At 40.5% G+C, this 19,933-nt stretch overlaps 1 protein-coding gene, 2 long non-coding RNA genes and 1 other non-coding gene across 6 annotated transcripts in view; 2 read left to right on the top strand and 2 right to left on the bottom strand.

Moving 5' to 3' along the window:
* Positions 1-4,825, bottom strand: part of LOC140695426 (uncharacterized) — a 185,532-nt gene extending 180,707 nt beyond the window's left edge. For both annotated transcript variants that reach the window (XR_012071127.1, XR_012071122.1), the window contains exon 1: positions 4,496-4,825. This is a non-coding gene — a long non-coding RNA (uncharacterized lncRNA). The remainder of the gene's footprint in view (positions 1-4,495) is intronic.
* Positions 4,826-5,285: 460 nt separating this feature from the next.
* On the top strand, positions 5,286-6,607 carry LOC116278178 (uncharacterized). Its single transcript, XR_004187571.2, has 3 exons — positions 5,286-5,539; positions 5,982-6,055; positions 6,451-6,607. It is a non-coding gene; the product is annotated as an uncharacterized lncRNA (long non-coding RNA).
* LOC116278219 (small nucleolar RNA SNORA13) lies at positions 5,772-5,906 on the top strand. The gene has a single exon (XR_004187616.1). It is a non-coding gene; the product is annotated as a small nucleolar RNA SNORA13 (small nucleolar RNA).
* Positions 6,608-8,977: 2,370 nt separating the features above from the next.
* EPB41L4A (erythrocyte membrane protein band 4.1 like 4A) overlaps positions 8,978-19,933 on the bottom strand; it is a 220,134-nt gene continuing 209,178 nt past the window's right edge. For both annotated transcript variants that reach the window (XM_072958158.1, XM_006203963.4), the window contains 5 exons: positions 16,023-16,070; positions 15,316-15,384; positions 14,030-14,140; positions 12,891-12,972; positions 8,978-9,197 (listed from right to left, as the gene is read on the bottom strand). In XM_072958158.1, coding sequence (XP_072814259.1) covers positions 9,069-9,197; positions 12,891-12,972; positions 14,030-14,140; positions 15,316-15,384; positions 16,023-16,070 — 439 coding nt within the window. In that variant the 3' untranslated portion in view covers positions 8,978-9,068. The remainder of the gene's footprint in view (positions 9,198-12,890; positions 12,973-14,029; positions 14,141-15,315; positions 15,385-16,022; positions 16,071-19,933) is intronic.

A 19,933-nucleotide genomic window follows, 5' to 3' on the forward strand; every position in this document is an offset into this window, starting at 1 on the left:
CCATTACAGAAATTAACTTAGTAGTTTGAAATCTTCCTACAAAGAAAATACTAGACCCAGATAGTTTCTAGAAGTGAGGTTAATTTTTTTAATTGAAAAAATAATTCTGACATTATATTTAAATTTTTCGGAGAAGAGAAAAAGAGGAAAATTTCTCCAACTAATTTTATAAAACTAGTATGGGCATACTCCACAGAACAATTCCAACATCATATAACATGCATCTCTCTTAAAACAACATTTCAGCTATTATATAGGAAATATTGTATTTAGGACCCCCAAACCCGTTACATTTTTACCAGTAACAACAACAACAACAACAAGGGTGTGGGAAATGCCTTGAGTTACATTACAAACCCAACTGGTAAAAGGTTCGCTGTACAATGTGTCAGCAAATCAGAAAGCATACTGAGTATCAGTGCAGGGGATGTTCCAGACAAACGCCACTGGTGATAAAAGCACTAAAGCATCCTACTCAGTGTGAATCATTCTCTATCACATTTCTATAGTGCCTTTTATATCTCATATTGTCCTTTTTACCCTGGTTTTATACTACGAGAACCAAAAAAGTTGAGAAAATATTAAAGATTAATAGAGGGAGAAGCAAGCAAAAAAAGCAGTAACAATGAAAGAGAATATGCAAAATGCTGACAGAGCAACTATTTGTTAACAACTATACTGTTTGGTGATCAGGAAGCAAAGTTATGGACATTTACAGCCTCATGGCATAGTTTGTTATTTAATAGAGGTTTGTTTAGTATATTTTAGTTACATGTTAGGAAACTGATTTGGGTTAAGAAGTAACTCATTTTAATTTTACCATTTAAATTATGGTATGGAAATAGGCTCCCAGTTAATGTTTCTGCATAGGACATCTGATTTTCAGAAACAAGTTAATATTAAATGGCTATCTGTATAATTTTAACATCAAAACTATCAAAGACAATATGAGAAAGAAAACCACAATCCCACCTTGTCCATAAACATAAATATAGTCATTCTAAACAGAATACTTCTTGAAACAAGTTTGGTTTCTTCTAGAAATGTAAGATTGGTTCAACATTAGAAGATGTATTAATGCAATTCACCTCATTAACAAATTACAAGAAAAAAACCCATACATTCATCTCAAAAGAGGCAGAAAAAAACATTAAATAAAATTCAACATTCATTCATGATTAAAAAAAAACTATTAGCAAACTAAAAATAGGAAATGTCCTTAACCCAATAAACAATAAGAAATGTATTAAAATGTCATACACACCACATACACAAGCTGAAACTTCAACAGCATTCCTTTAAAATTGTGAACAAGACTAGGAGGTCAATTATCACTCTATCCAACATTGTCCTAGATGTACTAGCATGGGCATTCACACACACACACACACACACACACACACACACACACACGCGCGCGCGCGCGTGCGCGCACACTTACACACAGTATAATTAGAAAGGAAGAAAGCTTCTGCAGGTGATATGTTTAAAGAGAAAATCCAAAGAAAATCTACAAATGATTTTAAATTATCAAAAGTATTCAAATTATTTAATATCTGTTGGATACTAAATCAGATCCCTAACATCCAACATAAACAAAATGCCAACCCATATGGATTAAACACCTTAAAATGAAATACACATAGTTTATCTAAAATCTTATTTATGCTCCTGATGAGAAAACTGGAGTGGGATAAGAAGTTGGGTAAGGAAAACAGCCCACTTCTCACTCTCCACCCTTTAGAGGGTGTTATCAGTTTTCTCTTGCTGCCATAACTAATTTACACAAATTCAGCAGCTTAAAACAGCACAAGTTTATGATAATAGCTCTGTAGGTCAGAAGTCTGGCATGAGTCTCATTGGGCTAAAATCAAGGCATCAGCTGGGCTGTGTTCTTTTCTGGAGACTCCAGGGGGGAGTCTGCTTCCATGCTCATTCAGGTGGTTGGCTGACTTCAGTTCCAGCAGTTGTAGAAATGAAGTCCCTGTCTCTTTGCTGGCTGTCAGCTGAGGGCCTTTCCCAGCTTCTAGAAGCTGTTTGTACTCTTAGGCTTCAAAGATCTTCGACCTCCATCTTCAAAGCTAGCAATGGGAGGTTGAGCCCCTCTCCTGCCTTCTCTTCTGCTGCAGCTCTGACTCTTCTGTTTTCCTCTTCATTTTCTATCTCATCTCATGGTCCCTCACATTAATCACATCTGCAAAGCCCATTTTTTACTGTGTGATGAAACATACTCACAAGTTCTAGGGACTAGGCTGTAGACATCTTTGAGGGACCATTATTCGGCCTACCACGCCAAACAAGAAGAATTTGTTCTGTGCCTGCGCTAACACTGTATGAACATAGCTTGTACATCCTTACATAACGCTTCCACCCCAGCAGGCAAGGGTGGAGAGAAACCTAGGTAGAAACTATCCCTGATCTTTTTCTCATGTCCTTTCTGCTTGCATTGGCTTAATTGTTGGGTTTTCCTCCCCAGACTCTGTGAGGTTGAAGCAGACAGGAAAATGAAGAATTTAGAATTAATTTCCTGATGCCAACATTAATCCAATAATTGAAACAAATGCCTACCGTCTATCTATTCTTGAACCATCCAGAGCTGAGGGGAGAGTTATAAAGGGGTGAATAGGAAAGAATAAGGTGGGAACAAAAATATCAAGCCATTAAAAGAAATACAGCAGTATAGTTCCCTGTACCTTAAAAACTCAACCCAAGAAAATTCCATACCTGGGGTGGCAGTAAACAAGAAAAGTCTAGTTCATGAGAGTCATTCACTGGGTATCACTATGTACTTCACAGTCCTAGATGATTCAACAAACCTTTCTTTAATTCTTTAACCTATATAGTACATAGAAATAGGTATTATCCTGTGAAAGAGGAACCCTGGGCTTAAAGAAGCGTTCATTTACCCAAAAGAACAAGAGCAGAGTCAGAGCAGGATCTAAACCTGTTCCAGCCCGAGGACATTTCCTCTCCCTGCCTTTCCCTAGCAAGAAGGCAAGATTGAAATTTGTTATAATCCTCACATTGTACCCTTCAGTGTCTTTAAATCACATCCTCTGAGGTGTCACTCTCCTTCCCCAACCTTTCTCTTCCCAGACATTATAGAGACTTCCTAAGGAAGGCCTGAGAGTTATTTACCTCCCTGTGATCATTACACGTTTACTTCTGTATGACTGTTGTCCCCACTGTCCCAACATGATGTTACCATTCAGGCTAGTCCTTGTGTGATGACCATGGGGCTACGGGCTTGAATTTCCTTTTTCTTTTCCTCCTCCTTTCTTTCCTTCCTCCCTCTTTCATTCTTCTCCTTTCCTTCCTCCTGCTTTCTTTCTTTTTCTTTCTTTCCTCCCTCTTTACTTCTCTCCCTTCCTCTGCCCTCTCCCTTTTCCTTTCGGCAGTAAGAGAAACAAAGGTGCTGGGATGTGGTCTCTACTAGGACTTACAGGGGACTCAAGTGCTACCACACAGCCCAAACCACTGCAGTCTCTGTCCCTTTGATCAGTTATAATTATTAGGAAAGAGCCAATTAACTACCTCCACTTTATTTCTGTGGTAATAATCAATTCTAAAATTTCAGCCCAAAACCCAACTCCTTACCACAGGTACCAAGTCCTGTATGATTAACGCCTGTTTCTTCTGCTACATCTCAGCCACCTGGACTCCTCCCACGGCTCCAGCCACCTGGATAAGGCCTGCCCCTGAGTACTTGAAATGTGACTAATCTGAACTGAAAGGTATGAGAAATATAAAATATACACCAGACTTTGAAGATTTAGTAGGAATAAAAGCATGCAAGATATATCATTAATAATTTGATATTGATTACATGTTTAAGTGATAATACAGCACATGTTGAAAGAGTAGAAAACTAACAAGATCGCTATTGAGTTGTTCAGACCTGTCCTTTTAGCTAAACTGATCTTATGACTAACAAGCTCCCCTCCCTGTGCACTCTTTTCTTAGAATCACTTAGTCCTTTTTTACTTTAGAGGTCCTGAAAGAAGGTCTTGGACCAAACCTGAAGAAAAAGGGCAGACTCTCCTAAATTCCTCCATAACAACAGCAAGTTCTTATCAAGATGGAAGAGAACACCCTGTAAAATGCTCTGATTTTGTCACCTTTTCTGTTCCATCCAGCTTTTCTATAAAACCCCAAGACCCCAACCCCAAGATGGATTCAGTTTCCAGGGCAGTAGACTGCCGTGACTCCCCTTGGCAGGGCAAGGCAATAAAGCTGCTCTTTGCGCCCAAAACTCTGCCTCCGAGTTTGGATTCACTTTCCTGGGGGTGCAGACGCTGTTTTTTCGGCAACTATGTTGAATCACTCTTTAATTTAATTTGTTCCTTTTTACTTTTTTATATGGCATTTCTAAAATTTAGAATGACATTCGTGGTTGGCACTATATTCCTATGGGACAGCGCGGCTCTGTCACATTTTACCCTCCTTTGTTTCCTTCCGCACTTAACACTATACGGATTTACAGTGTCCACGTTACCTGTTCAGTGTCTTTCTCACCCAACCGGAACGTAAGACAGCGTGTCTGTCCCATTCACATCTGATTCCCTGGCATTTAGAACCGAGCGTGAAGCACAGCAAGTACTCAACACGTATTTCTGGACTTAATGACCTTACTCTTCCTCAGCTGGAGACGGTGAGCTGTCTGTCCTCCCACAGAACAACAAGGTCTCAAGTCCTTTGGGCTACACCCGCAGCTCACGCTGACCGTGTGCTCTCGACACTGAGAAGACAGGTGCTTGTTTAGCACACTGGATAAAACCTCCTTCTGCGCGGAAAGGACGGGTCGCGCGACGCCACGAGGCCTCAGTGCGAGAACCTTCCCTCCTCAGAGCTCTTTCCCCGTGGAGCCCCGCCCTCAGCCAATCACTGCGCAGTTCGCCCTCCCGCCACACGGCGGCGTCTCGCGAGGGCTCGGCGGCCGGTGGTACAGTCCGCTCTCCCCCGCCCCTCGGACAGTGGATCCTTCCAGTCGTAGAAAAGCATTGTGGGACGGCTCGTCAGCCTTTCCAGCCTCCGCGCTCGTTCGGACTCTGTTACGCTGTGCTGCGGGTTCCGGGACGATGGGTGGCCCGGGACAACGGGTGGCCTGGGCCTCACAGCCGCCTGGCCTCCGATGGTCGGGGTGCCCGGCAGGGGCGCGTGGCTGAATGGTGCCCGGCACGGCCGGGCCCGGTCCGAGGGTCCCGGTCCCTGAATGCATGGAGGGCGGTGGACTGGTCTGGCCCCGCGCCACGTTGTTCGTGGAACCTCAGGCGGCCCCGGCCTGCGTTCCCACGCCGGCAGATCGGGCAGTGGGGTTGAGGACATTTATTGGTCATCGGCTGCATGTCAGGGGCTTTTTAATAGAAGTGAGAATTTCTTGCATGTGAAAGGGAGGGCCTCACCGTATAACTGCACCTATGCCTACCGTGTCAGTGTGACATCGGGTCAACGCAGAAGTAAAGTGCCATTTAAGGTTTAGATTTGACAACCGTCTCAGGGTGCAGAACTTGGCGGCAATCTAATATCACCAACTTTGCAGGTGAGTTTTCATGTTCGTGCGAAAAAGACCAGTTGCCTCGAAATTTTAAAACTAGCCATTTAAGATTTTGTATTCTGTTTTCGTTACCTACTCGGATTCGGAATCTTAAGAGGAAATGCAGAGCTGGGATTAATTCCCCTTTCAGCTCTAATTAACAGAACAGTTCCTCTCAGCCAGTTGTTTGGTGTCAGCAACTTTGTGCCACACGGTATTCCGTACGCGGTTTTCTTGCAGCCTTTGTGTTGCCCATTCACTTTTGGAAACTAGTGAATGTGGTGTCAAAAAAGGCGTAAATCAAACACTTAAGCAGCCATTACCTGCCCTTGTATTTGATATCTTTGGTGTAGGAGCTGCGTAAGTAACAGTTACGTCATTTACGCATGTGAATTTGATTCTGCCAACGTGTGTATGTTTCTGTTAACCAGTTTTAATTTTTGTTCAGGTGAAAATGGATGCTTGAAGCAGACTGCTGCTAGCTGAATACTTAACTATCTGGAAGCACAAAGATGGCCTAAGGTAGGGTGAGACTGTTGAAGCAGAAGTTGTCATACTGCAGTTATTTGTAATTTGAATTTTAACCTTTCTAGATTGGGATGACTTTTCTAGTGGGTATTAATTTAGATTAGGTATTAATGGCTCAGTATTACTACTATACCTATAAACAGGTTAACTGCAAATGGGATAGCCTCTTGTCATCTTATTTATCACAATATCTAAAGATAACATGATTTTACATGTAGTAGCCAAATTTTAAAAAACCACTTGCCAAATCTTGGTTGGCATTTGAAGTCCGGAAGTGCATAACTTAAATCAGTAGTGTGGCAGTATGTACTGAGAGTATTATGATGAAGCTTTTAAGATACGGTGCATGTAAATGTTTGTCAAATTGAATGCTTTATTTTTTCTTTTAGGATGTCCTTGGTGAGGAATTTGAAAACTTGATCTTCAGGAGCTGCTTAGATTATTTAAAATTTCCAGGAATGATAAAATTACTGTTTTGGACAGTCCATAAGTGTATATATAAAACAGTGGGGCCATAAATAAAAGAAATGTAGTGTGCTTCTTGAAGGTTTGTATGATAAGGTGATTAACTGCCAGAAAATAGTGTGCTTTCCCTGAAACATTAAAGGGTATCCTCCCTTCCCTCTTCTCCCAGCAACTTGAAAATTACATTAAATCCCAGCATTTAAGATTAATATTCAGTGCTATCAGTGACTGATACAGTTTTATGAAATATAGGATTATGCTAGGCAGAAGGAGAAATAAGTGCTTCCTTCTAGTGCCTCATATATGATGAGCTGAACTACACTGGTTGGTTTCTAGGTCACAGGTATGCTTTATATTGTTACTGCATTATTTGGAGGTGGGGGTGTAATTAGGTTATTTAATTCTTTTTTTTTTTAATGGAAGTACTGGGGGTTGAACCCAGGACTTCATGCATACTAGGCATGCACTCTATACATGAGCTATACTCTCCCTTGCGTTACTTTTTTTTTTTTTTTTTTTTTTTACTAAGCATGTCATCTGCTTTCACTTCACTGGAAAGAACAAATATTGTATTTGGGCATTCAAAATATTTATTGAAAGCTGTAGTAGGAGTTGGGGACACGATGGTGTGCAAAAATAGTTCCTTTGGAAGCTTACAGTTGAATGGAGGAAATGTCATCACAATTAAATGTGAGATAAGTTCCGTGCATGATAGGATTTGACCAAATCTGGGAAACCTGACAAAGCAGTTGAGACTGCGAAAGTCTCATTTTTGCAAGGCAGAGTTGATCCCATGCCACGTACAGAGGCCTTAGCTAAAAAATGAGTATGACCGTAAGTCTAGATTTCTGACTGTTGTGACTCCTTTCCCTCTTAAGTACCCTCATTTAGACAAGCATTGAGTGCTTAATGAAGCTTGAAGGTGGCCTTTATGGCAGCTGTGGGTGTTATAAAATGAGGCTGAAAACCAGTAAGGTTCTGTTTAAAGCAAGGGGAAATCCATGATTAGAAATGCAAATTTGCAAGAAGATGGGTGCTGGTGAGCCAGTTGGCGGCCAACTGCAAGAGATAACCACCTTGGAGTAAGGTGGTGGTAAAATTAAGGAAGCAAGAACTAGAGCAGGTGGGACTCCATAGTAGAGGATGTGCCCATGACTGCTAGGTGTATAGTCTTGTACATTCCCAAGCATCATAGCCCAAATCCAGCTGGGGACCAGCGTTCTGAACTAGTTAATTTGAACTGCTTTAGAAATCTAAGTGACCTCTTAGTAGAACATTGGTCTGTAATCTAAGTAATAGAAATAAGCCTTAAGGCCATAGGAATAAATGCCATCCACTGCAGTAGAGAAAGAGGGCCTAGGTTTGAGAAACTCTTAACTGAATTGTGAGGTAGAATAAAGTAAGCCACAAAGGACAGAATGGTAGAAACAATGGGAACTACATGAAAGAAAATTGCAAGGCAGCCTAAAAGTTAACCTTGGGATTTGTTGACGTAAAGGTGATTATAGTGGGGCCTGCCTTAGTGGAGATGTTTTATCCATATTAGAGGTGGTCTGAGATAAGACTTAAGGTTAGGGCACTGGCTACAGATAATCTTCAAGACACTTGTCAATGGGAGAGGAAACTGTTGAAAGCTGGCTGGCTTTTTTACATGGTAGTCTTAAACAGGATCAAGCTGAGAGGAAGACTGGCTATACTGATAAAGGAGAAAGCAAGGATGGGGAGGCTGAAGGAGATGGGTTCCAAAGCAAAGGTAGAGGGGCAGGAGAAAAGGAAGACTGGGTTTATGGCCACCATGGAGAGGCTTGTCTATAGGGTAATGAGAAGATGGAAGATGTCCTGCAGGAGTATATTTTCCCTGTAGACTGCAGCCATCTGCAGAGGAAAGCTCTGGGATAGATGGGAAGAGATAGCCAGGCAGGCTGGAGGAACCATTTGAGGTTGAGGGTCAACTGAAATCCATACGAACCTTTTTTTCTGAAAACAAGGACATTAGAAATTAAAAGCAATACTTAACAAAAAGCCTTTGAACATTTGTAAATAACTGGTGGAACTTAATGCCAAGAAATACAGTATTACAAAGAACACATTTGTATGAATAAGAATGTATCTGCAGTCTGAAAGTGACATCTCAGTCATGCATTTGTGCACAGGCAGCGGTCCACCCAGAGTTGGTAAGAACCTTCTCATCCCACTTGGTGTGCTACTGCACAGCTAGCCAGCTGCAGTCCAGGAACTTGATGGAAGCGTCTGGTCTTGGTTGTGGTAGACACAGATACTTGGAGTTTCCAGGAAGGAAAACATGGCATCAAGTGACTTAACTTTTTACAAGACTACTATCCTTCCAGTTACCAAATAAAAAGGCCCTTAGGCGCAAATATGCTGTAGTTAAACCTTTAAAAGATGCAACAGACTCCATTATTTTCTTCTGAAGAAACACTGCTGCAAATCTGAGATTTGAATAATTATAATTCACAGTTTCAAAGTAAAGGTGGCACACAAACCCTTCCCACCCCCCATCCCAAACCCTTCTTCACTGGGATCAAGTCTCTATCTTGAGGCGTGAAGCTTGGATAGTTTTTATTGTTTTGGCTGTGTGTTTTCCAGCCAGATTGCTTGTAGATGTCTGAGATTTTTCTTCAATTAGGCTATCTTTAGACCCATTTCTTCTCTAGAAGAGAGTATGTTTAAAAACAAAGTAAGATTCAGAGAAGAAAACACAGCCAAGTCAATTTTATTAACACATCAGAAATAACTAAGATTTCTTACATTTAAGACATTGAGTTATCAATTATTTAGGCAAGGTTCCTAAAAGCTGTTTAAATATTCTCTTTATTTAAACAGCTAACTGTGATAAGCAACATGAAGATTATATGTTTAAATCTTAAAGTTACTCTGACAGTTGCATGCATAATAAATTTTATTCATGAAAATTTGGCATAATTCTAGATCCATTCCTCAAGCAAGTGTAATTTCCTTTCTAGTTATTCCTAAACCAGGCTCTCAGGCCTCCCATTTTTTAAGGGAGGGGCAGAGAGATGAAGAGAATGGGCAATTGAGAGTAATCTGTAATCTTCCCTGATTATATTTCCAGTAGTCACTGAATGAAACCCCCACAACACAATGCGCTGGGGGCTTCCATCACTTGGGGCTAGAGCTCCTTGTTGGCTGGGGGACCCTCAAGGAGATTTGGACTCTAAGGACCCCATCATGAAGAAATGGGAGTGGAGCTATCAAACCTGAGCACTACACCCACAGCTTCTGGAAGTGGGTGATATACGTGTCCCACTGCCGCAGGTGGAGGCCCTGAGAATGACACTAAAGGTGCCTCACACAGCACCCCCTGCTGCACCTTCCTGCTCTTACCTCCCTTTAAAGATGGCCTAACTTGTCAGTAGATCTGGCTGACAACCATATTTATTTCCCTAAAGTATCTCCCCACACATCCTGGGCTACACTCCAGAATTCTATTTTCTTGAGATTCATTTGAGCTAAAAATAAGCCACCCTCTGAGAAATTGTCTTTTATTTGTTTCTATGACTGCCTTGATTTGTTTCACTCATACTCAAAGAAGCGCTGATGAAACAATTCTGCTAAGCATGGGAAATATGAATCAAGATAATTTTGGAGCATGAGACATGATCTATTTGGGATGGAAGATTTCTAAATAACCAGAGAGGTAGGAGAAGAACCCCAGAGCATGAGAGTGTCAGGGCAGGGGGATAGAGAACTAATGTATCTGAGGAATCACTACCTTCTTGTACATTTGTTAAGGACTGAACTTGTCTCTTCTGCCTGCAGACCTTAAGGAAAATGAATCAAAAGCTCTAATCCACTTTACCAGCTTCTGCATGAAAAAGCGAGGTGAGGTGTAGGCAGCCAAGCCACTGCCAGAACTCTGGCATCATCATGGAACTTATGTCGGAAATGCAGCTTTCCTGCTTCCCCATGTCATTTGCATTCTTTCTCCACATGGCAACCAGTTCAGTGGTTTCCTTTTGGCACTTAATAAGATCGAAACAAACTCTTCCCATGGCATCTAAGGCCCCGCATTACCTGCCCCCCTTCTCCCTCATTCACTATGCTCAGACCTCAAACACCCAGGTCCTTCCCAGCTTCAGCCTTTTTCCCCACGCTTTTCCAACCACAGTCATATGTGGCTGGCTCTTCTCCCCTGTGAATTTCAGCTTTACACCTCACTTTCTGAGATGGCCTTTACCCTGTCTATCTAAAGTAAGGTCATATGTTCATTTTCTAACTCAGACCTTTGTCTCTTCATAATAATTAACTAATTTTTTCTTATTGTTTTACCTGTTTATTTTTATGTGTTATGTGCCCTCCCCAACAATAACCCTTTAAAAACAGAAACAATTAGTTCCTGGGCTGTACAAAAACAGACAGCACATTAGATTCAGCCCATGGGCTATATTTTGTTGACTGCCCTGATCAGTGCCTTGTCACTCCTTAGATGTGCTCATGAGATAGTTGTTGAATTCAAAAATCTAAGGTGTCTCAGAGACAAGCTTAGAATCAGTGCCATTGATCACAAGATGCATGTGAGTTGTTCTTGTATGTACCGAACCAATAGCTATTCTTTCAATATTTCAGGTGTATAATTTAAGTTTTTTGAGATTCCTAAATGATGGTGATTTAGGGAGTCCTGAGTAGCTGGAAAAGCAAAATGACAATGCAATTCCCATTTGTACTCAAGCCAACTTAAATTTAAGACAAAAAGGCACTCTGAAAAATAACAGTGCTTATTAATCCTCACAGTAACCTTAAGAGGGAGGTTATTCCTACACTGCATAGAAGTTTAGGCTTAGAAGCTGAACAACTGCTCAACATCACACAAGTGGTGTGTGGAGACAAGGAGACACCAACGCAGGTCCTTTCTGAGTGAGAAGCCTCGACTATGAATCATCAGTGCAGGTTTTTTCAGTGCTACTGACTTGAAACAGATTGTCTGGACAACTTATTAGCTCTCCCAGATTTATCTAGTCAAAAATTACACAGGTTTGAGTGAAAGGTGTAGTTAACCACCCAGATCTCCTTTCCAGACTGAGGCATTCCACTCCCCTGCAGATGGGATTGCAGCTGCCATATGGCTCAAAATGGAGCCCCTCCCAGGAACTGCCCTGGGCTCTAGAGAGCCACCTTGACCAAGGCCAGGCCCCTCCCAGGGGCAGCCTCTATCGCATCACTTGCTACAGGGTGAGTGCTAGTATGCAAAACCCAGCCCCCTTGTCTCCAAGTCAGGTGACTCAGTTCCAGAGCTCCCCATGGGACCAGCTGATGCCTCTACTGGGACAATACCACTCAGTTCAACTCTTGCCTTTTATTCCCCAACAAATGTGGATCCTAAGAACACCTTCCAATAATTTCCTCCATGTAAACCTCCATCCCAAAATCTCTTCCTAGGGAACCTAACCTAAATTAGCACAGGCTTTTTCTGCCCTTGCTCAAGTCACTGACAAAACTCAAGCAGGACATGCACAGGGCTTTACATGATGGATACGCTGGAGTCAAGGTTCTTAGGTTGTCCATGAACGTCCTGAATTTTATGCTTATGCACATTAAATATATGCTTACATGCATTTTTATGGGAGAGAGAGTAGTTACCATTGCCTTTTGAAGAAATCCACGATCCAAACAATCCCCTTCAAACAAGCTGATACTGATTCATTATAAACATCAAGTTTGTTTCTAAAGTAATTGTTTAACCAGATTCAATCCATACAACAATCTTAAACAGCCCACATTTTTTCCCATCTCATTAAAAAACGGACTATGAGAGATGATGTCAAACACTTTGCTGAAATGTTTGCTACACTGCTCCCCTAATAAATCTAATTCAGCTGAGTGTTAAATTGATTTTGTTAAGGCACCTGGGTATTTTGCTGTGTCCTTGAATTCCCTTTTGACCACATCTTTTAAAACATTTCCAAAACAAAAGTAATTCTCTTTGATGGAGAAGACAGGAATAAAATAAGACTTGCGTAGTTCTCCTGTCTGCCATCAGTTAACAATAGAATGTCTGCCCCTCTGAGTCTACCACTTTATCTTTGTTTTTCTGGCTCCAAAAAATATCTCAAAGCACTTTTTTAAATGAGTGGAGTCATTGTTCCTTTATTTTGGCTCCAAACAGTCTTACAATCTTTGTTATCCTTGGCTCTGTCTCAAGCCTCAGATCACTTTAGACCTCACGCTTCTCCTAGCTCTCACTCCCAATGTAACTCTTCACGGTTGTGCCCTGTCTTGATCATGCACCCCTGCTTCCCTCTCCTTCCATGTTCGGTACATGTTTTTTAAAACACAGAATCTTATCTTCAGTACAACACCTTCTTAAAAATTTAATGTTACCTACCTGATGAACTGTGGAGCCACCAGAACCCTGAGCATCTGAAGAACGGGTCACAGGAAGTGGAGGAACGAGATCCGTTTTTGAACTGCAGAAAGTGAGTGTTAGAATTAACGACTTAGACAGTACCTGGAGTCACAAGCTGAGCTGGAAAGGTCTCGTGTTTTACATATCCTTGTAGTGCTTACAGTGCCTACTACAGTGCTTTACACAGAGAGGCATCTAGTAAGTGTTTCTGAATTATGTTCGACGGGGCAAGAGGCATCTAGTAAGTGTTTCTGAATTATGTTCGACGGATTAAGAATCTTGCCCCAAATCACAGCAAATATATAGAAGAACAAAGGATAAAAACATAGGTATGTTTTCCATGTGCTTTTCTTACTGTGATATGTTGTATAAATGGATTTTTGTTTCTACACAAACACTTACTGGCCATTTATTCTTTTCTATAAACCCATGGAGCTACAGACAGCAATGCTCTACATTCTACAAGCAAAATAAAAATAAACTTAAAAACCTGGCCTATCTCTCTCTCTGCTGGGTTAGCTTATTTCCCAATGTTTATCGCAGTTTTAAGCCTTAATTCAGAGTAACATTCCTACCCAGCAATAACAAGTACATGAATTTCCATGACTGTAGTATTTTTACAAATGTATGCATAATGATTTCGTAAACACATTCATTTATTGTGTCAAGCTGCGATGTGGTCACTTTCCTCGAAAGAAAAACTAAATAACACAAAGACACAAACTACTGTAATATATAATATTTGCTGTAGTAAAAGACAAAATATCATCAGAAAGAAACTCTTATGCCAACATCTCTCAAATATGGTTGCATTTATTACTCAGAATAAATAATTCATGCATTTTTTTCTTTCTTCTAAAAGCTTCAGCGCATGGCTTGGAAGGGCCATGATTCAGCCTAAGTATTGCCTAGGTCTGCGCTATCCAACATGGTAGCCACCAGCCACACAAGGCTAAATTTAAATTAATTTAAAGTAACAATATTAGATCTCTAGTTTCTATGTCACACTAGCCACATGTCAAGTACTCCACAGCCACAGAACAGCTCCATCACTGCACAAAGTTCCAGCACACTGTTCCATCCTGCGGGCCCAAGGGTGATGACGGCCGCACACTTACTTCACTTCCGAGAGAACCGACCGCTCTCCATCCGAGCACTGGGACCTGCGATACTGGCGGTAACTTCGCGGGGAATGAGAGTGCCTGATGCGGATCGGGTCACCTTGAGTCCTGAACAAGCAAGCAGAAGCCATGGAGACAAACAACCGAAAGTCAGAATGGGGCAATTTGCAGTTTTCCATTAATATTTAAACTGCCAAGGAATAATAAACTTCTAAAAAGCAACGTGGTCCCTCTGAGCTTGTAAAGCCTAAGTGGCTTAAATTTCACAAGTTAACAAAAGAAAACTGCCTCCACATCCATGAAAATAAAACTTTATAGTACAGTTGACCCTTGAACAATGCTGGGTTAGGGGTACTGACCCTGAGCAAAGTCGAAGAACCCCCTGTAATGTTCCAGTCCACCCTCCAGGGGCTCAACCATCTGGGATCCTATAATACTGTTGTACTTATGTAGTGAAAAAAAATCCCAGTTTAAGTGGACCCATGAAGCTCAAACCCATGTTGTTCAAGGGTCAAAAACATATGTATATACTTGCATATGAATTTTTTAAAAAATCAAGTTGTAATGAAATAGTCCCTGCAGTTGAATCCTATCCAATAGTGTGGGAGAAAAAAACCTACAATGCAGACAAAATGGCATTCCTACCACAAGAAGTTGGTCACTGTCCTAGTAACTAACATTAGGAATTCAATCTTTGATGTAAAGATGCGGGGGCGGGGGGGGTGTACCCACCTGCAACTGGACTGCAGTGGGAAGAAAAGCATGGGTTAAGGAAGGGAAATAAAGCAACGAAGTCGTCCCCACTTTTTCTTAACCCATTATGTCATCTTCCACTGCATCCTATACTAAGTAGTGATTAGAGAATCCGTGATGCTCTCATGAAGCACATGCAATGAGTTAATTCTACAATGGGTTTATATGACAGGGTTTTGTGGCCAACATAATTCTCTTTGTGTTAAAGTAATGAATAAAAAGACACTTTGCTACTAATCAGTAAACATCTCAAAAAAAGAACTTATGTTTTAAAACTGACATTAATCATCAAAAGCCCCCTTGTTCCTACCACCTACAAACAGGCAGTTAATAACAGAGACAGTGATTTCAGTACAGAATGCGCATAATTAGCTTTTATACCCTCTTTTCTACTTCTTCCTCTCTAGTTATTTTTAATTTTGCTTAAAATGTAAAGACAAAGCACTGCATGGACCACCACTAAAGAGTAAGAGTGGATTATTCATGTAAGTATTAACAAAACTTTTATAAAAAGATTTTCAAAGACATACTCTATTTTAGTGTATGGAATCTCTTTTAACTGTTCTTCTGACAATCCAGATGGATCCACAAGTTCCTTTCTAGAGGGAAATAAGCAAGAGAATTAGTTTCAGTACTGGTATAAACACTAACACCCTTCACAACTGGCAGGTGAGTTTTCACTTTCTAATCTTGTCTCAAAACACTGTTAGTGAAACTAAGAGACACAAGCCAGAAACAAAGATTTAAAAACTAGGATGATAGGGCTGGGTTGGAAAAACAAACACACACACAAAAACTAGGATGTATTCAAAGGAAAAATGGGAGGAAAACCATCTCTGTAGCTCCTCTACCATCTTGCAATTTTTCTATATCCAGAAAGTAGGTGACTGTCCAGCCATCCCTCACTTCCCTACGAAAAATCTGCTTCTCTCTCCTGTAGCAGGGGTCTTCTTTTTTTTCTTCTCTCTTTCTCTTGGTATTTATTTATACAATATTGGCCTGTCTGAGGCTCATTTACAGGCGAGGCTGACTGGCCTTAGGAGGGAGCTGTCAGGGCTGCCTGCAGAGGTCTGCTGGTGTGGTAAGGCACCACCACTGGGTCCTTAATGATGGCAGTGAAGCCCATGTGACAGGCTTCAGCCCGAGGCTACCTTTCAGTGTCAGTGGTCTTCCTTGTAAATGCCTTAAAACCACATGGGTCTTAAAACAATGAAGGGGAAAAAAAAAAAGTACTCACTGAATATGCTTCCATAACTCTTCTTTTGCTTGGATATCGGGACTTCTCCTATAAACAGAAAAAACAACACTCATCTCTGCAAACATGCTTCATCTAACAACCTAATAGCTAACTTGAGCAGAGCTACGATATTAATAGTTTTCAGACTGTGAAGTTCTTCTTCACCAGCTGACACCAGACAAGGAAAGACTGGACAGGGAGCACTAATGTGAGATGGTTAGTACACAGATACTAGCTAATTTATCTGCTAGCCCACTGAAGGAAAACCACGTAAAAAGCAGCCATAACCAGGGCTTCAGTTAATGAAAGAGCTTAGAACCACAGGGACAAATTCATACACCCTCCAGAAGTGGTTTGACAAAGAAGAACAATTCAGGGCTTCTATTTCTGGTCCTTCTAGTTACTCCTAAGTTAAGGTAAAGAATTCATTCAGATTCTATTAATGTGAAAGATCCCAGCATGATCTGTAATTACCTAGTAGAAACAGCACCACAAGGGAGAAGATGGTGGGACAGCCAGATTAGCAGACCGTGCACCACTGACCCACCATCCTTGCTCGTTCATTACATCTGATGTTGCATTTCCCAGTCAAGGCATGGGCCCACAAATGCCGGAACACACCCATGGCCTGTGCTGCCACCCCCCACAAGCTCCTCTCTATCCCATTTCTCTCTTCTCCCTCCACGGACCCCTCAAACTCTCTTCTCCTCCAAGAACTACTTGAACAGAAATTGAATCACTACATTTAATTTCCTAGAATAAAAAATTCAAAGCCAGCATTCACACTCCCCATAAATGCAATGAAAACTGGAAATCTATTATCACAGCAATTGCTGCCACAGAGTGAGTTTTTTTTCCCTAGTGAGAAAATGATACGCTTTCATCAGTCCTTTCAAGAGAACCAAGGTCTAATAAAGGCCCAAAGAAAAGACCCAAACCCTAACAATTAAGAGGCCCTGAGCTAAACAAAGCCACCAATATACTCTGTCCTGTGGAATTTAACATTCATAATCTGTGTCAGCATTTCTGGGCTCAGTGTTGCTTTCAGCATATGATACTACCATTTCTTTCATTTTTCTCAGTTAATAAGGGCACCATTGAGGCATTCTGGTAGGGCTTTCTGAGCCCACAGAATACAATAAGCTACTTTTTTAGCAATTGAATTGATTAAGTGGTATTTTCCTTTGGCAGTGGGGTGGGGAACCTGTCGGTAGACCTTTTAATAAACTCAAAAGGAGTCAAAACACAGAAGAGGGAGGGGATGAAGCCTTGGTCTCAGACATGTAAAATATGATATTGTTAAATGTAGCGTTTGTTATAAAAATAAAACTACACAGTTAAAAAAACCTTAAGAAATGTTTCTTTGGAAGGATTTCCTCTGTGGAATCTGCCTTTCCTACATTTGGCTGGTCTGATTCACTAGACAATATGTAAACCCATTCAATGATACTGCCAGAGAAGGTGCTAATATTAAAAAGCACTACGCTATTGTTCTGTTCCCAGAGAAAGATGGTTCCGTTGCAATCATACACCGGCATCCGATTCTCACAGAAAATCACCCAATAATCCACAGAAGCACATAACATTTAGATTAGGAAACTATTCTACAGGTAATCATTCTTATTTCAGGAAGGTGCGATAATGAAGCTATCTTCAAGTGAGAGCAGGGTGTCTCACCCTCGGCACTACTGGCGTTTTGGGTCAGATAATTCTCAACTATTGAGGGCTGGCCTGTACACTACAGGACGATCAGTAGCTTCTACCCACTAGATGCCAACAATACCTTCCTGGGGTGACAACCAGAAATGTCTCCAGACATTGCCAAATGTCCCCTGGCGGGGGAAACTGCCACGGATTAAACACCACTGGTCAAAAGTATGATTTAGAGGTCAAGCAGCTAAGGTTTGGTGAAGGAACTAAGAGGCCAGGTTACTATAAAAAGCCATTATGTGAATACTGAATTAGTGCTGGAGAGAATGACAAAGGGGCAAGAACTAAATCTTTAAAGAATGATAGAAGTGGTATAATTTGATGGCATCAGACTCAAAGCTAAGTGCTTTGAGGGAGGAGGGGAGGAGAATAAGAAAAGCAGTGAGGCGCAAGGAGGACATGGCCCTCAGGACCACCACACCAGGCCAGGTGGTCAAAGGTGGTGAATATGAACAACATACAAAAACCTAATAAAACTAGATATTTCTGAGTGTTGGAATTGTTACTTTCTTACTTATACTTTCCTATCTTGTCTGATTTTTTTGTTTTTTAGTCAAAAGAATTTCTTACCTTAATTATCAGGGAAAAAAAAGGAGTATTTTCATGTTTTAAAAAACTACTATTGCTGCAATTCCACAAGAAATGCTTTTCATTTCCATCTCAGAAGAATTAGAAGAAATGTCATCTTAACTCACAAAAGAATCAGTCTTTCCAGTCATAAATATGGCCCTAAAATTAGGAATTTAGTCTATATGTTCAAATTCTATAGCAACATAACAGTCATATATTTAACTAAACTGAGTTCTGAAATGCCAGCAGTTTCAAACAGCATTAAGGCAGGGAAAAGTTCCAAAGCTAAAAAAAAAATGCTAATTTCCCCCAATTGCTAGACCACCTGTGATTTAATAAATGTAAACACAGGCTGCATGCTAATGAGAAATGTATTATTTTTATGCTTACATCTGCACACATTTAATCAATAATTTAGGCTGATTTCATGCTGTGCAGTTCAACATCATTTTGTGAATTCAGAAAGCTGTGGAATTTTAACAGCCATTTTTCTTAATTAAAAGGACCCTAATTATGCAGATGTTTTACTTGAACTCTCCACATGAGTTCCTAAGGAAATAGAACCACGAGTTGTCCATAAGTACGACGTATATAAAAACAGACATGCAGTTGTATATTAGTCCAGTAATACTCGCTTTTCAGAGAAATTGCTTAGATGAGACATCATTTAAAGATAATTTTCCTTTTTTCCAAAACCTTAAAATAAAAATAATTCATAAATCTATAAAGAGTTTAAACCCCATCATTGCATAGTCTTCTACATCCCCCAAATAGTCCAATTATATTATCTAGAAAATATTAAACTATAATATATGGTATATATTACAGCATAGTATATACTATGTTTTGTGTACTATATTATACTGAAAATAAAATAATAATAAATATGACAGCATTAGACTTATTATTTTTGTGACCTAATACTGACCACTAGAAGGAAATTTAGAGTTGAAAATGTGTTACTAAGAAAACTAAGCTTACAAAACATCTTCACTTAAAGAATTCAAAGCATTTAACATATATCTCAGTAATTCCTCATCATATTCCTGAGTGGTCAGAACAGATATGATCAGGAGAGGTCTTAATCTTCCCCTCCTTCCCTCTTCCCATCTAGGAATCAAAAAGATTGGAAAGCCACGGAGCCCAGCAACCCAGCCACTGAAGATGGCTCAGGAGTCACTTCCAGGGGCTTCATAATAAATCTTTATCTAAGGCATCGGACGTCTGTTCTGCATTTAACTGGAAACATCTTTTCACCCTGACAGCCTCATCTTCCACATTATCACTTTTTCAATAGAAGTAGTAAGACATTACTGCCACCAGAGGGAGCCTGAGCCTTCTCTCACACACACAAGTTGAACATATGAGAACTGTTGTTTTAGCTTCAGTGCTACTTCCAAATATCCCAAAGAGTAAATTTCACCCTGGTAGAAGAGAAGTTTCATCTAAGTTTTTTAATGAGAAGTAAACATGAATGTCATGGCAATGCAGCTGGAAAATATACTACATATAACTACTTTTTCATTTTACTGGATGATATTCAATTATATTTTAGTTTAATGTGTTTAAAAGAGAAGGGCTTTGTGTTTTATACTACTGTATGTCTGGTATTTCATAACGAATATCATTTT

This window comes from Vicugna pacos, chromosome 3, assembly GCF_048564905.1.
Source record: "Vicugna pacos chromosome 3, VicPac4, whole genome shotgun sequence".
Lineage (NCBI taxonomy): Eukaryota > Metazoa > Chordata > Mammalia > Artiodactyla > Camelidae > Vicugna > Vicugna pacos.